Below are 17,658 nucleotides of genomic sequence, written 5' to 3' on the forward strand. Positions count from 1 at the left end.
TAGCTGAGAAGGAAAGGGCCCCCACAAGGACCCCGGCATGTTCCATCTCCTTCTCCTTCAGCGCCTTGACTGCAGCCACTGCAGCCTCAGGAACGGATGGCTCCTGTCTTCTGATGTCCTAGAGGTCCTGCTCAGTCACAGCACTATGTAGAGATGCGCTGGTATTTAACACGAGAGCTAAAAGACCTCTGAAGGAAAATCACCACGGAATTAGGGGGAAACAACCCTTGTAACGCAAATGTAAAGGAAAGGAATAACCTTCTGCTCCGTTTTAGGGAGGAAAAGGTAAAAACAATTTGAAATTTCCTCCTTCCAAAGGCATTCTTGTAGAGCTTAACAGTCACCCCTGTCTCTCTAACACAGCATCTTTTGGAAGTGCCTCCTGTAGCCTCCCTGGGGTCCCCGCTGGAGCCCTCCCTGCCGACCACCCTGCCGTGTCCTCGCAGCTCCGCAGACCTGGGGGGTTTGAGGACAGCTGGGACTCACCTGAGCAGATGCAGGGAGCGCTGAGCAGCCCTCGCCTGCCCTCTGCTGCCCCAGCACTGACGGAGTGGCAACGCTTAGCTCACAAATCAGTTCTGGCGCTTAATCAGCAGGATTCACGCAAAATTGACATTCAAGGTTAAGCCAAAAGGAAAACCTCGTGGTCAAATGAAGAGAAACATTCCTCGTAGTTTATGCTAAAGAAACTTTTTAAAGACTACGGCAAAAACATGTTCACAGTATTCAAAACTTAAGGTGCTCAGCTAATTTATTACACTGCTACAGGACAATCACAACTTTTAACTGTGCATTCAGTCACCACCTCTTTTCTATCAGCGCCACTCTTACCTGCTTTATTCTCATATAGGCGCTAAGGCCCAATAGATGAGGACAGTTATACTTTTCAGAGTGGTGTCATTTCTACCTTATATTCAGCGAACTTTGAATGAAAAATGCCACTGAACTCTCTGCGGTTTACTGGCTGTGCAAAAACACAACTGAAAATCGACTCAACCATTTCAAAGCCAGGTATGGCCTGTTCCCTCATCTCTGAGAACTGTTTTGACGGAAACTTGCATCTGTAAACCTAAGTCAATCTCACAGGGTCTCCAAAGACTATTAAGTAATTAGCCTGCAAAAGCTACAGGCTCGTTAAACCAGAGCATACTGACCCACGTGTGAGAAAAGACTCTATAAAACTTGATTTCCTCAATCACGTACCATTTCTGCCCAACTTCTTCCTTCCTCAATAAAGCTAATTAAATGGAATCCACACATAGTTCACTGGGACACCTTTGAGACTCAGCAGAAAATCTTCCACTTACTGTTTTGTGTGTTAACAGGAATACTGGAATACCGTCCGGAAAAAGAAGAGGTGGACTAATCTAAGCATCCAAGATGATGGCTTTCCCCGTTCCTCCCCCGCCCCACCAAGAGATTCCAGATCTTTTTTATACTGGGCACCTCCTATCTGGATCTGAAATTTAAGACTCTCAGTTCCAAGGAGTGTTTAAAATCTTAATGGCTGACCAACACCTAAGTTTTGCTCAGTGAAATCTCCTGCGAGTGGAGAAGAGCGAGCTCGGGTGGTGAAATACGAAAGCAGATTGGGGACTGCCAGAACTGAGTCACACACAAGTTTGCCTTCTCATAGCAAGAAACCCCCGTCCTCCTCCAGCCTTTCTCACCGAAAGCCACTTCCCTCTTCAGCTGCTGCTCTCAGCCTCTCTCAGCGAGTAGGAGTCATGAGCGAAGAGGAGACGGAAAGCGGCAGAAGACTGGGACATCAAACAAGCCCACGATCAGGTCAGGTAGCAAGAAGTGTGAGTTTTACCTCACTGCTAGCTGCTGGTGGAGCTGCTCAGAACAACAGAAATGAGGGGGTTTTAGCCCGTGTATTTTTACCTAGCCTGCTTCCATTTTGTACACTCACAGTCAGATTTACTTCCACTAAAGAACGGAGAAAGAGCATCCAGAAATTCAGAGGATGGGAGGGGAGAGAGGTGGGAAGAATAAGAAAGCCATGTTATTCCAGCTGCCACCATTTCCCAGTTCAGTTCAGGCAGGGCCAGAACTAAGGCAGAAACTCCCCTGTAGGGCTTCCAGCCCCTTCCAAAGCATTGCAAAGGAGACTAAGACGGCCACGGTTTAGCAAAGTGTGAAGTCCTGCTCTGAATTACATGTGATGTTACACGAAAAATAAACACACACTTTCATATACGGGATGATGAGAGTCATCCAACACTGGCTTTAGCTGCCCCAAATCTGGCGTCTTTCTAAATCGGTGGCCCACATCCCCTCTCCCATCGACAGAGGTGGGCAGCCCTCCCCAGCAAGTGACTTATCCTGCACTGTAGACACTGCAGTTTGCACGGGATAAATCACTCTCTGGAAGCGTAGGCAGGAAAGGGATCTGTATCTACCTCAAGGAACCTCCTCACCACATGTTGCAGAGCACTAGCAAGATTTGGACATTATTATTGGCAGCTGCAACACCTGGGACACCATCAGCGGGCTGAGGCACAGCGCCATCCCACAGAGAGCACCTGACATCAACAGCTACATGCTCCTTTCCTAGATTATTTTTTTAAAAATCCCTCAGGATTTTGCACGTGAAGAGTTACATCGTTTCACCTCTACCGTTAATACAATACCCTTGGTGGATCTTTCATAAGGAAAGGGGAACAACTCAATTCTCTTCACAGATCATGACAGACAATACAGCCTACTGAATGACCAACCTTGGAAAGGAGGAAAAATTACTGGAGACTAGTAAACTCCTGGGAAGGTTTTAGATTTTAAACAGATCACCCCCCATATGTCTCAGCTTTCACACCAACATGCTAAGTTTAATTATATTCACTTACCCTCCAATGAGGTTTTGTAAGGATTATCACATTAACTTTTGAACAGCAGTCTGAAGATGTGAAGATTATATGCAACGTAGTGTTGCTGCCAGGTGTAATAAGCCCACAATTTGTGGTTAGAAAACACTTTTCAGTCCAAGAAAAGAGAATTGCCTATCTTGGGCTGATGATGGAAAGCTTTGCAGGGTAACACCTAACGGTGAACCTAAACGTGTCTGACGCAAGGTCCCAACGAGAAGGAAAAAAGATCAACAGTCACCGCTAACAACCAAAGCAAAACAAATTAGATTTCATTAGATAACTGGTAGTGAAGCCAGTGATGAAAAACAGTGATGAAAAATGTGTTACTTCTCTTGGAAGGCTGCAAGAGTCTTAAAATTCTCTACCACCAACCCCGGTTTATGCAAAGAATACAAAGGGCTGTGCCCAAGGGTTATCTCTTCCCAGCTGATGGACCCATAACTCTAGAAAACAGATCCCCAGATGAATAATGACTTGCCTCTTATGTGAGTGGAATGGAGTCATAACTCAAAGCTGACCATCATGTGTTTATGTAGAGCCATTCTGAGGTCAGGATTTATTTCATATCGTGGAAGAAGCACTCTATTAGTCACAAGCACTTCATTCTTTGACAGAACAAAGTGATAATTCCCATAACTTACCAGCTTTGTTTTTCAATACCATTAATTAAACCCTGAAACTTCCCATGATAAATTGCAGCAGAGATTCCTTGCTGAACATGGAAGAAGACAAATTGACTTCATCTGTTCTTTATTGGTGAGATAACTCCACAATATGTTGCAATATCACATACCTGGATCTACGTTAAATCGGTCGAGGAGTCTGAAGACCAGCTTGTTTAGCATTTTGCGGTTAAATTTATCTGGTTTGTACCTGGACAGGCCTTGATACTGTCTGTAAGCAAATAAACAAAATCAGAAAGAACATCTGTGTAATCGCCCAAAGTATGTTTCCCACATAGCAGCTATTTAACAGTTGCGGCATGAGGGTTTGTGAGGCATTGGTAAGAACAGTCCCCTGCCTTGCCCGAATGACAGCAAAGAGCCATCAATACAACCCCACAAACTTCCCTGTCAATGACTGCAGCAAGTCCAGAGGCTTATTTTAAAGAAAGAGAAAGCCAGCCACCCCTCTGACTGCTCTGAGCAGCAGGATGTGGTGGGAGGCGTCCCTGCCCATGGCAGGGGGGTTGGACATGATGATCTCTGAAGGTCCCTTCCGACCCAAACCACCCTATGGTTCCATGGTTCCATGCTTTCAGAACTAAGACTGCAACTATGGCATCTACACCCTGCGTCTGACTGTACGGTTGGCTTTGTGACTGACAGGAGCTATTCTAGTGAGAGGCAATTTATAAATTAAAACACACACGACTATTTCATGAGCGCATGAAGGTTAACCACTTGCATCTCTTGTTTTTCTGCCACTTCATCACAGTATTATCTTCCTGCAAAACCTGTACAACCGATACTGAAATTCACTCTTGTCTGCAGCAAAGCACGAGACTCTGATTGCTACAACCTCCCGGAGGAAGCTTTGATATTGTTGTACTGCCGAGATCTACTGCACAGGTTTCGTTTTGCACTCCTGGCTCCTGGCAGGAACCGAGCATCTGTCAATAGGAACGATACCTCTGTGTCGTGGGCTGAGGTGTTTGGGAAGACTCTGGCACAGACACCAGAATTTCCCCTTTCTCAGCTGAAAAGTAAATGCATTGCACTCCATTATGCTGAGAAATTATCGTAGATAGACAACCAGAGAACACACTGTCCTCTGACAGCAAGTTGGCCCCAGCTATCTGGAAAGTAAACAAGCGTTTCTACCTTGTGATGTTGCTGATATTAAAACCAGGTTCACACCATGTGTCCAGGATCTGCAAGAGCTTGCTCTGGAGCTCAGGATATTCTCCCACATAATCTTCCACCAAGTTAGTTTTATCTTGGAGCAGTAGCGGTGTACACATCTAGGAGAAGAAATTACATTTAAAGCCCCGTGCCCTGCCTCTGATCCTCATGTTCCGCAGGCTGAGCGCTGCAGCAGACAGAAGGCACACAAGAGGTTGGGGACGTTGCAGGCTGAGATCTGGCAGAGGGCTGTCCCCACTCCCTGCCGCTCGGACACGGCGAGCAAGTCACAAACCCCCTGCTTGATCGACCAGAGCTGCTTAAAAGAGTGATGTGACATTTTCAACACAAATATTAGCCAACACAAATATTTGCCACCACAAACGACGTGACATTTTCAACACAAATATTAGCAGAGCTTCAAAATAGCAAAAGCGCTAAAACGCCATCATAGTGATAACCATTTGTCAAGAACACAGCTAGAATTTTTTATAACAATGGCTGCGGTTAGGAAAACGGTCCAGTAAGCTGTAACGGGGTCTAACAAAATACACCCTGTCGCTTCCCTAGAGGTAAAGGCACATCGGCAATGCAGCAGTTACTTCTGGGGAACAAAGTAAAGCCTCAAGTGAAAGGCAGCGCAACGTGGAGGGCCTTGATGGATCTCCAGCTAAACAAAAGGTGGATCTGATGACAGAGAAGCCTGCAGAGGAAATGACTCACCTTCTCCACATCTTGATCTGGCTGTAATTTTAGCTTAATACTCAGCATGGCTGCCTAGAAAATACAAAATACGTCGTGTATTTAGGAGAAGAATGACACAGTGGATAAATGGACGTTATTCCAAAGCAAAGTATATATGCAATTACACGAATTTTTAATGTGTTAATTATTTCTGTTCAATTTTCAAGTACAAATCATATAAACATTTGGCCCCGTGCATTCCACTTAGAAACGTACAGAACGCTCCTGGCAGAGATGCATATTCTGAGCAGCAGCATACCCTGGAGCAAAAATTAAAGATCGAGCTGTCCGGCAGAAAGAGAGAGAGAAAGTAATGTGCTTGGACAAAATCAGCTAAGATGGATTTTTCTATCAATATAATTGTAAAAATCACCTGACCCACCACACCTTTTCTCATGTAACTTTATCCATCTGGCTGTGTCTTTTAAATTTTGTAAAATAGTTGCGTTTGGTGAAAGCAGCTCCAGATTTAAAAGACTCTGAAATCGAGCAGTCTTACTTTTTATTATTTCTGCGTAGCTCCACACCCCTGAAAGCGCTACGGTTCACCACAATCGGAAAGACGGCAAGAACTGTATTCTTTCCCTTTTGTGGTACCCACAAATCTTCGATAAGCCAAGACCTGCCACGGTCACAAATTAACTCCAAATCGGTATCTTCTGGAGGTGAGGAAACCCCGCTACGGCGAACTGTGGTGACTCAGACTGCCAGCAGAACCGGTCCAGCCGCTGCCTATCCTGTCCCAGCTGGGTGATTACAGCAACGTATCAACATCTAACTGTGCACTGCTCGGGAGGCATATAAATTAATTTGGATTTTAAGCAGTTAATAGTGTCTAATTTCTGTAGTGTGTGGGAATACTTGGATCTCAAATACAGAATAAGCATATAATGGCTTTCTTTAATATAGCGTATTGTTCCAGCAAATAGAGTAATAAGAGCAAGGAGCCTTCCAGCGCGTTAGTACTGATGAAGTTGTGAACTAACTAGGTAACGAGGATGCTTTACATGAAGCGTCCTTCTAATTACTTTGCAAAGTTAGGCTGTGTTTCCCCAAACGGTTGTACACAGCGTTTGATAACACGACTTCTCTGACCCTCCTGCAGCATCCACGGAACGCCGAGCAACAGGACGGGGTACGGAAGCAGCTGAGTTCACAAGTGCCTGTTTATTCAGATGAGGATAAAACCAGTACGTTTGGGCTTAGAGGAAAAGCTCTTCCCTTCAGCAGGTTTCTCTGCTATCTGTGATTGATTTTGCTTTGAGAGAAAGATCACGAAAATGATGGATTTATTTGTCAAAATCGTTGCATTTTAGCACTGTGTTATTTGTTAGAGTATAGAAACAAATATAATACAGTAAAAAACGTCCACTCCCCCCAAGCAAACGCAAACCTCCTCATTACGCTTCTACCTGCATGAAACCTTTACAGAAAAGTTTAACCAGCAAAATAACCTAAGCGGGGGTAGGAGCACACCTTGAAACACATTTTCTGTGTTATCACCCAGCAGTCCAGTGACACCTCAGTTTAACTCATCGCTGGAGGCACACGTTGCGCAGACCCAGGCAAGCGACGCAGACCGAACTCACGGCTCACCCGAGCGCCGCCGACAGCAGGAGCCGTGGGTTACGGCACCTTCGGGGAAATTCAGGCATGTATTTCATCCCCTGCATCACAGACCGACTGCCCAAAAAGCAGGCAGCCAGCACGCACCGCACACGTTCAATCGTTCCATCTTGCTGTCCGCAACGAACGGAGATGCCCAGTTAACAGTGGGAAAACATGGTTTTTTCCTGTTTGTTTTAGGTTTGGGGTTTTATTGAGGGGGGTGTTGGGGATTTTGTTTGTTTGTTTGTTTGTTTGTTTGAACACAAAAGGAACACTGGGTCACTGACAGTCCGGCTTCTTCCCCAAACCAGAAACCAACAGAAGAGCTTTTAGTGACTAAAGCAGGAACCAACATCAACGCAGTGTCTGTATGCCACAGACCAGATACTGAGCAGAAAGGCACAGCAGCATCTCTCAGCCCAGCTAAATCTTCAACCAAATCTCTCACTCCAGGCTTTATAACTACTCCCCCCATTTAGAGGCTGATACGCTGCTCTGCTCCACAAGCCGCCGGTACCTTTTCTCTCAAATTATCAGATTAACATCACAAAGTTCAAGCTGAGTGATTACTCTCAACTTGTACGCGACTTGAAGGTTGCTACTTCTGTTCTGGACCTGAAGAAGGGTTTTGGGTCTCCAAAGCTTTGGCATCTGGTTTTACTTTCCTCCCAGCCATCTCAGTCTGCGGAATAAAGAAAAAAAAAAGCCAAACCAAAAAACCTCCAACCTGCAACTCTCAAGATCTTGTTTCACCCTTTGATCTCATTAGTATCTTTTTATTAAACAAGCAATCCGTTAGTTTAAACATGCAAGCACACAATGGTTTCCCTAATAGCTTTTTAATGTTCACATGCATGTTCAGCTGAACCTAATTGCAGAACTGTTATCTAAATGGCATAGTTTTATCTCCATCTCTATTAACCGTACAGGTGACTTAATCAGATGAACATGCGCCGCGTCAGGTTAGCTTTTCCTCTTTTACTAGATGTGTATTCTACTCTGTACCAAAGAGTCTAGAGCAACGAATACTCGTTCAGCCAAAGCGTGGAGAGACGTCACCTTCCAACCCCAGCGGTGGCAGACCCGGCTCCCACCACCGCCGCCGCTGGTCAGAGGACCGCCGTCCTGCCATGGACGCTCACCCGCTTCAAGCAAACCACACAAGGTGGTTTTTAACAGCATTTTCCCATCACCCAGCTAAAGTAGGGGATGGAGCAGTCAGGCGGATTGTGCTGCTGGCGGGAACCTCCCATGGCGGGGAACCCCGGGGCAGGAGCCTCGTCCGTGCACAAAGCTCAACGTGGCAGCAGACGCATGGCCTGGGCCCTAGGAGCAAACAAGGAGGCTGGATGGCAGGGTGTAGTTACACGGGCTGGCTGGCTGGATAGCAAGGACAACTTAGATAAAATCAGCGTGTTTACAATAGGAATAATAAGAGAAGAGATATGAGTAACTGTAATAAAGATGAAAGTGTCTGGCAGCTGTGTCTGTGGTCTTGACTTAGAGCTATTTTAAGATTTTGTTTTGTTATTATCATGTTTTGAATTGTTTCACTCCACAAACAAGTTTTGTGTAGAAAGACCCTATTTTTAACAGTCTGTTTATAGACGATAAGATCTCCAGAAAAGCAACACCTCACTCTCAGACTCATTTTGTAGTTAGAAAACAAACATTCTAATTAGGCAGACAGCATGCTGTAACCAAAACGGTGTGAATCCCCCTCCCCACCCAAGAAACACTTGCATTTCCCCATATGCAGAGCTGCACCCTCCAAGCTGTGCTGGAAGACTGGCCCACGTAGCTGGGAGCTAGCCATTACGTTAATCCAACTGCAGATGCTCTGACTCAGGTCGGATCAGCAGCGCAACGGAAATCCTAAACAGCCGATGTCTCCCCCACATCACCAGCTGATCGATGAGCGAGACCCCTTAGCTATTAGGCAGGAATATGGAAAAGCTCTGGTGAACGCTAAGATATCGTCAGCTTAACAGGGTCTACCCACCCTCCCTCATGTAAAGAGAACACTTTATAGTCCTGACCGCTGGTACTAGTAGTCTTTTCTCAAAAATACACTTAATATTATAATAATTATAATATTATAATAATACAATTAATAAAAATACACAAAAATACACTTAATTCCACTTAAAACCATAGAGAGTTCCTCGCATGTAATCTAATAACAGCAAAGAATTAGCATTATTGCTACCCATAAAAGTGTTTCATAGAATCACAGAATCACAGAATGGTTCAGGTTGGAAGGGACTTTAAAGATCATCCAGTGCTGCCCCCGGCCCTGGGCAGGGACACCTCCCACCAGACCAGGTTGCTCCAAGCCCCGTCCAACCTGGCCTTGAACCCCTCCAGGGATGGGGCAGCCACAGCTTCTCTGGGCAATCTGGGCCAGGGGCTCACCGCCCTCATGGTAAAGAATTTCTTCCTGAGATCTCATCTAAATCTCCCCTCTTCCAGTTTGGAACTGTTACCCCGTGTCCTATCATGACACTCCCTGATCCAGAGTCCCTCCCCATCCTTCCTGTAGGTCCCCTTTAGGGACTGGAAGGGGCTGGAAGGTCTCCCCGGAGCCTTCTCTTCTCCAGGCTGAACCCCCCCAGCTCTCTCAGCCTGTCCTCACAGCAGAGGGGCTCCAACCCTTTGACCATCTTCGTGGCCTCCTCTGGCCCCGCTCCAACAGGTCCATGTCCTTCTTGTGCTGAGGGCTCCAGAGCTGGACACAGCACTCCAGGTGGGGTCTCACCAGAGCAGAGCAGAGGGGCAGAATCACCTCCCTCGACTAAAACCCTCCTGCCCCAGATCATAACAGAAATATGGGAAAGGCTGGTTCCTCTCTTGCCTTGCTTCCCCCAAGTGGATACAGGACAGGTACATGATGAAACCACTGCTTAGTTCAGAAGAAAAGGTGACCCACTGCCTGACTCAAATCCCATCAAAGTTTGTGAGTCTTCTGATTGTCCTTGGCGAGCTTTGGGTCATTCTTTGATTTAATCATGGTGAAAGCAAAAATCATATTTAGACAGTTCGTAATAATTTTGCTTCCCAAGGCTAAAAACTTAAACGTATGGCAAAGGAGGGCTGGATGAGGATGAGGAAGAATTCAAAGCTGGGCAATACTACATGAAATATATCTAAAATGCTCGTAGGTGCGTTGACCATATGATGGGGGAAGTTACCCAAACCTGACGCACGCAGGTCAAGCCATGAGCACCAGACCACTCTCCTGATCATGCGATTGCAAAAACAAGAGTATTGGGAAAATGGTGACTGTTTTGAAGCGAAACACAAGCCCAGAGCACCCTGCACCAATACCTGATCCTCTCTACTTGTTTTGAGTGCAGTTGGCTGCGTCTCATCTAAAAATGACTTTTCTTTCCATATACAGTACGAAGTGCAGGAAGCCACACAAGATATTATCTCCAAGGGCTTGTGCACTTGGGTGGTGTCTACACTGACAATTTAGGCAATTTTCCCACGGTGGGGTTAGCATGAGAGGAATAACCTTTTGCTGGTAGCACTGCTTGGAGTGATGATGCAGGACAGACACAAACGGTTTCTGATGACTCCTGCATTACTTAGCTCTGCTGCAAGCAAGTTGGGGCAACACAAACTGAAATATGCCTGTGCTTGACTTAGTGTAGTATTTCTGAACCAACGGCGAAAGAATTTCTGAAAACCCATAGAACAAACCAAACAACAGAATGAGACTTTGCAGAGGAGGATCCAACGTCAACTTTAAGAAAATCACAGTGATCAAAGCCTGGATTCATAATAATGGTAGAAATAATTGAGTAAAAGGCACACCACGTATTAATCATTGGGAACATCTGTTTTGTGTTTTGGAATCACTCATTTCAAACTCGTGGCTAATCAGCTTTGCTCAGAGTGCATCACCGCATAGTGTGTGACACCAGGTTAGATGTTTAATTACTTCCTGCTTAAAGAGCATACAATATACACAGCTGTCTTCAAGAAGATCTTCAGAAATGAGAAAAACATGACATTTCCCAGGTCCACTTTCAAGGGAGCATAAACATATTTTGTAAGAAGTGAGACCGTCAAAATGAAGCAGTGACAGGTTACTCCTATCTGAAGAATTTGAGGTAGAGGGAGAAAAGTAGAAGTCAAGGCTGGAATATGCGTGTGCACAGGTGAAGGGAAGAGGGAACTGAAACAAACACTTCCATAATTTGTCTTCCTCAGGTCACTCAAAGCAGTTTTAAACCTGGTTTAACCTGTCACTGCATCCTCACAAACGACCAAACCTGGTCGATCCTCTAGAGCACTGCCCCAGCTGCCCATGCACGCAGGCCACCCGCCTGCACCAGACTCTGCACGGCTGGATCTGCTGCACATTCGCACCTCTTCTCCAAGAGCCCGCTGGTTTGACAACAGCCCAGAAATGCTGGCAGATGGAGCAGAATACTACCTTCTGAATTATTATTTCCCAGCAACGCCTTCCCAACCACTTCACCAGACAGACGCCCATAGCAGCGGCGGCTCCAGAAGACGTGGTGTTTGGGAGCAGGCGGCAGAGTGGTCCGTGGCCCGCAGGTTGGCTACCTCTCTTGTGGAGCGGCATGAATCTAGCAGGCAACATGCTGCTACAGCTGTCCTTTAGCAGTAGATTAACTAGAAGTTAATTTAGAAGTTAACAGGAAAAAAGGATAGAGACCGACATCATCACCTTTACATGAGAAACATCCCCTGTAACATTTGCCTTGTTTTTCTTATCAATTATTATGTTTCATTTAAAACAAACAAGGAAATTCAAATGCACACACTTCCACATCCAGTAAGAGTTGAACAAGCCTTTGTAATTAAGGTGGTGAATGGGGGAAAGAAGCAATATCAGACACATTTTCACTCTCCTGAAAACGGCTCAAAAAAGTCAGAGTGAAGAAATCCAAAATCTGAATATCCATTAACGTGCTCAATCAATCTTAACACTGTATTGACAGATTTGCAAAAATACACCATGTGTACTCAGGCACCATGTACGAAGTAAGACTACAAACAATAACATCCCTGAACTGAAGTTCAAAATATCCCTACGCTGAAAACTGAAAGCCATGTTGGTGATTGAACTGTGCGTTTCTACACCTTAGCATATTTGTACTCCTTTAACTCTCTGGTCAACTGTCCTTTCTACCGAATTATCAAATCACTTCTGTAGGAGTATGTATTGTTGACAAAAACTTTGAATTCTGTGTCTACAGAGCTTTTTCTCTGGGTACTTCAACTCGTTTTATGACAAATTTTAACAACTGAATTTTAGTGGATAATCCACGTTATCTTCATTGAAAAAGCAAACATTCACTGAATTTAACATACAGAACAAACCTTCATTATTTGTAGAAATTAACAGAGAAATATGGATGGACAACAACCAAAAAAACTGTTAAAAATTAAATACTCCCTGTCCCGCTAATAGCTTAGTCCAATATTCTGGTTTAAGAACCAAACTGATGAAGGGAGAAAAATGCTGCTAGTCACTGATACGGAGAAGCCGGAGTGGGAGCTCTCTCAGGCCCAAGAATATTTCTGGTTGTCAGAGCCTAAAAAGATTATTTATTGTTTCCTTCCTAAACCCAGCTCCACTGCCACCTGTTCAGAATTTACTATAAAGCTGTTAAACAAGACGAGAACTTTGATGCTGACTGTGAAAACAAGTTTCACTGTATCTGACCTGAGCAGCACTCACTACTGATCCAGAAGCAAAGGAATTTGATTTTTTTCTTTAAGCGCAGCTATCTTTTTACCTTTATAAGCTGTTTAAAAAAATGTAAATAAAATAACTCGGTGGACAATAGAGGGCATTCATCCCACAGAAAGACAGCCGCCACCCTTAGACATGAAATATCGCAGCACATTAAGTCATGAGACCCCGCTAATCAAAGCTGACAGGGCCCTGAATGTGATTTCTGCTGAGACTTAGCGATATCATGGGGCACTGAAGCATGCACAGCCTGCCAGACTGCCCCTGTTCATGTGACAATGGCTTTTATTCCCGAAAGGGGCCTGCGAGTGACAAGAGTCCCCTTTGTCTTTGGGCTCCCGCATTCGCAGTGCAAGAGAGGTTCATTCAACCAGCCCCAGACACTCTTTGAAAGGCTGAAGTGTAACATAAGATGACCATGAAACACTAGCTTGCCTTCTGCCTACCCTTCATTCTTCTCAAGCACAGCCTGGCCTATTCAGGGCCTCTCCCAGACTCGCTCGCGCTGCATTACCCCCGGTCTGCTGAATCCCGCCATTGTCCCGGCCCCACCGGCACCCATCGCCCTCCCCACCGCGCCGGGCTGCGGCACGGCCGGGACGGCCCGGGCCGAGGGCAGCGTGGAGCCGTGGGCCGTGGCTTTGGGGGGCTTCGGGGAAGGGCACAAAGCCGGCACGCTTCAGGCGGAACCCCCCGAGCGGGACGGTGGAACCCTTCTGCCTCCTCGCGCCGTGTGGGCCGGCAGGAGCCCACCCGGGAGCCCTCGCACAGCGCCGAGCGAGGCCCCGGGCTGCCATGCTCCTCCAGCAGCTGCCAACTCCATTCACAAGAGAATGGATAGAGACCCCGAGCAGGCCAGACGCATCACAACCCCACTTGCATGGCTCTGCTTTTTCCTTTAACTCGCCGATGGGCTTGTTCTTCTGCATCGTGGGAGCACTAGTGCCATCCACTGGCCAGCGCTCCCCATCAGGTGCCTCCTCACCACAGCTATTTTATGCCGAGAATCACAACAAAGTTACCTCCACCTGCGCCATCTTACACCAACCCCCCACCGCCTGTGCGCAGCTGACCGTCTCCCTGCCGCCCCACGGCACCACAGCCCACCACAAACCCCCCGGCTGCGGCTATCCACAAACTGGTCCAGCTTTTGACCAGCTCTCCTGAACCAAGGCCTACAGGGAGCGTTGGATGCGCTTCAGAAACAAATAACTGCCGTGGGATCTCTGGAACCTCATTTTCTGAAGAGATTTTTCTCCAAAACCTCCGTGAGCAAAAGGAGCCTTGGCCCACAGGGCAAAGCCGGGGACCTCCGTGCATCGCCCACTAGAGTAGGAAATGCTCTAGAATAAATGCCTGGTGTCTTGTAAATACAGCAAGGAAATAAATAATGACAGCAGGGATTTATAAGGATTTCTGTTCATTCAGGTGAGAGACAGAAGAGCCACAAATCCGACATGTGAATCTGCGTTACCGTCCCGTCGGAAAGCCGGGGGAGAGCAGGACGAACAGACCCACCACAGCCCTCTGCAAGTGCTCAGAACCCTCGTTCCAGGCTTTTTGGGGTGTTCCTGTGAACATAGGTATGATCAGTCCCCAAGGGCAGTAAAAGATTTCCTGTTATTCTTGAAGATGATTCTGCTCATGCTTCTGGCAACAAACAAAACTAGAAGAAAGTTATGACCGAGGGTAAGCAGCAGTTGAGGTTTCAACAATTCCACCCCAAAAAATTTAGAGCTTTCCAAAACCAGATCTAGACAGAACTGCATTTTTAATGACAGCAGTAAATATCTTTGGAGCCACGAACTTAAAAATCACACTTGAATATAGTCAAACGCTACATTTCTGTTAGGATTTTCGAAGACTCACGCTCAAAAACTTATTGAGCAAAAGAGTACATTTCAAGCAGCTACCTGTGAGCCTCTAATCAAGGATGAAATACCCTTGTTGCAGTATTCAAAGAAATCAACAAGAATGGAATTCCACGATCTCACTTGGGAATCTGGCTTTACTGACGAACAGGATTTTTAAAAAGCTATTTAATTTTTTTCTTTTGCTAAACGAGATCAAGCTGTTCCACACCATCAAAGTGAACCATCTTCCCCTGAGAAAACCAAACCTACGTTTTTTGCCTTTAAAAAAAAAAAAAAAAAAAAGCATTAAGAGTATGGTAGTTTGCTCATGAGAACACTCGCAAGGCTACCAAGACATCACGGTGATGACAGAGATGCTGCAAGTACTCTAAACCACAGGGTAAAACATACCAAATTCCGGGTTTGGTGAGCTCCTGCTAGTGTCAGCCATCAGACTCAAATACACGAGCAGCAACACATTTTGAATACGAGCCTCAATGGTAAAGAGGCTTCGAAACTCCTCAAACTGAGAACCCTTTGGTCAGGGTAATCACGTGGGAACACAGCGATTTTCCAACCCCTCCTCGCTGCAGGCAGACTGGAGATAGCACAGCAGGTCTACGACCAACTACTAAAATCCCTTCTTTTCTTGCCAAGGACAAGGAAAACAAAAAAGAACACAACCATCCCCTTAAGTTCTCCAAATTAAACCCTATTAACCTGTTACTTTCAAAGGTCAAAAAAGGGGTGGAGGAAGGATTCACTGGCATTCTGTACTCAGCCATTAGGAAAAATGAGGTTGAACGCAGCCTACTTGGGTACACGGGAAGACCACGCTAAGCTGCACCATTCACAGCGTGCAGCTGCTGGGGTGAGGCGGAATTCCCATTGAAATGCATCCAAAAAAGGACACAGCCATTAACAGAGAACTAGAGAGCTGGGTAGGTAAATTTATTTGAAAGACATGACCCACCTCTTTGTAACGGCCCTCGTGATAAAGATGACTGACGTGCTCAAGCAAATAGTTCCGGTCTGCTGTATGGAGCTGGTAAATGCTAATCAGAGGGTCAAGAAGATTAGCTGGGCACTGGGCTAGTATTTGGAGTACACGGGCCTGCAGTTTCTTCAGCTTGATGCCAGACTGAAAAAAAAAAAAAATCAAACACAGATTTAGTAAAGATGGCTACAATTCAATGGCAGTTGAAAATGCAGCTTGTTTAAACAGCGGAATAAGCCAATTCCTTGGGAAGGGATTCTCCAATTTCCCCACGGAGTCTGCAAGCAGAAATCAGAACAATATGATACACATTTTTTTCACGGCATCCAATTTAAAAACATTAAATGTTTGCGGGATAATTCTGGAAAAGGCATATGGCCTTGTGCAAAAGTAAAATATGAAACTGGAAAAATGCCCTCTTTTACTAACACAGCTATTTAGAAATTCTCCCCTCTAGCTCCCAGCAGAAAATCTTTGAATCCAGCAACTCCCTCAAGGGAGATCTCACCTATCAAGCATAAGAATTCAATTTTCATTCCCAGGCTTGCTCCTGGGTGCAAGAAGGGAGGAAAAGCAAAAGCATCGTCAAAAGACGCACAGACACAAGTATTAATCCTTGTGTTCCTACACGATCGTTCTCTTATGCCATAGGAATGTCAGTGCCGGTAGCACTTCGCTGCACTTTGCAGATACCGAAATGGCAGAGCTCAGCATCTAAAAACAGCCTTTTGGAAAAATGGGAAATGAAACAATACAAACATAAAAGCATCTTGCAGTTCAGAGCCAAAAGCATACAAAAAAAGAGAAAATCTCAATAGGTCAGAGTATATGGAGGCATAAGGAATGGTAAACATTAGGATGTATAATCTGATGACCCAACGTTACAAAGCTAATCATTCAGCTGCTGAAAAGTCATACTGTTACCATTTTCTGCATTCCCGATGATAAAAGCTCCCCACCATATGGCAGGAGTTAAGCAATTGTACAGTAACTGGCTTCCATTTGCAGAACTGGAAGAATACGCAGAGTAGATTACTGCAATTGGTTTTATCCTGACAGCAGGGATGTGAGCTCCAGTGGGAAAGCCTCCAGCCCGGCAAAGGCTGCGAGATCAACACTTGACCAAAGTGGTTTGATCTGGAAAGATGGAAATCCCAGCTTGGAAGGGGAAATGGAGCGCTCGCATCACAGCTTCTAATATTATTTCATTTTCAGGCCAGCATACGACAGATAACCACATCTCAGGACGAGTTTCACACCTCGTCCCACCGGGTTTGCATGAGCCTACAGAGAAGACACTGGACTAGGGAATAAAGTGAAACTGGGGACACTCGAGGGACATTAAAATCAATTGCCCTCTCCTTTCTCCCGGCTCTCTTACTCTCCCTTTTTCTAACCTGTTGAACAGCAGGATGCTCTTTTATCCAAAGCTGCAGCTCCGTGCTGATGTAATACCCGAGGGAATGCCCTTTCCCCTTCCAATCGCTGCTGCTCTCCAGCATGTCCAGGAGTCCTGCCAATGGGTCCTCCAGCCCCGCAAAGCCCCGCCTGATTTCTTCCTTGAGCTGCTGAGATACAAAACCACATTGTCATGGACAAAAAGATTAGTGAATCCTCCCTTCCCCCAGCTGAACACAAAGCTTTATTTTTTTTAATTTAATCTATTCAGAGAGGTAACTGTTGCTATTCAGCCACCATCCGCGCCTCCAGTGACTTTTCATGTCATTACAGATTCCTTCATGGCTCACTGCACCTCAAACCCAATGGGAAAAGCAGCAATTGTCCACACTAATTATCCCATAAAGACAGAGAAGTTGTTCTGTGGGGGCAGACAAAGGGGCTTGGGATTTGGGGGAGGGGGAGAAAAGAAGTGAGCTGGAGAACGGGGTGTTATTAGGAAAATGGGAATATTGGAGGTAGACAACTGGGCTCAAAAACCTACTCGTCTTCAAACAGACCTACAAGTAATAAAGCATATAAACCCCTCCTCCTCATTCTTGTATCACAA

The 17,658-nt window shown here is 45.7% G+C and overlaps 1 protein-coding gene across 9 annotated transcripts in view; it reads right to left on the bottom strand.

Annotated features, from left to right (window-relative positions):
- The window catches only part of EXD3 (exonuclease 3'-5' domain containing 3), a 305,022-nt gene that overhangs the window by 182,540 nt on the left and 104,824 nt on the right, over positions 1 to 17,658 (bottom strand). For 7 of the 9 annotated variants that reach the window (XM_063352657.1, XM_063352651.1, XM_063352653.1 and 4 more), the window contains 5 exons: positions 17,048 to 17,218; positions 15,627 to 15,794; positions 5,438 to 5,491; positions 4,694 to 4,833; positions 3,664 to 3,764 (listed from right to left, as the gene is read on the bottom strand). In XM_063352657.1, coding sequence (XP_063208727.1) covers positions 3,664 to 3,764; positions 4,694 to 4,833; positions 5,438 to 5,491; positions 15,627 to 15,794; positions 17,048 to 17,218 — 634 coding nt within the window. The remainder of the gene's footprint in view (positions 1 to 3,663; positions 3,765 to 4,693; positions 4,834 to 5,437; positions 5,492 to 15,626; positions 15,795 to 17,047; positions 17,219 to 17,658) is intronic. The other 2 variants (XM_063352656.1, XM_063352659.1) reach the window with 1 other exon arrangement.

The sequence above is a fragment of the Chroicocephalus ridibundus genome, chromosome 15 (assembly GCF_963924245.1).
Source record: "Chroicocephalus ridibundus chromosome 15, bChrRid1.1, whole genome shotgun sequence".
Taxonomy (NCBI): Eukaryota; Metazoa; Chordata; class Aves; order Charadriiformes; family Laridae; genus Chroicocephalus; species Chroicocephalus ridibundus.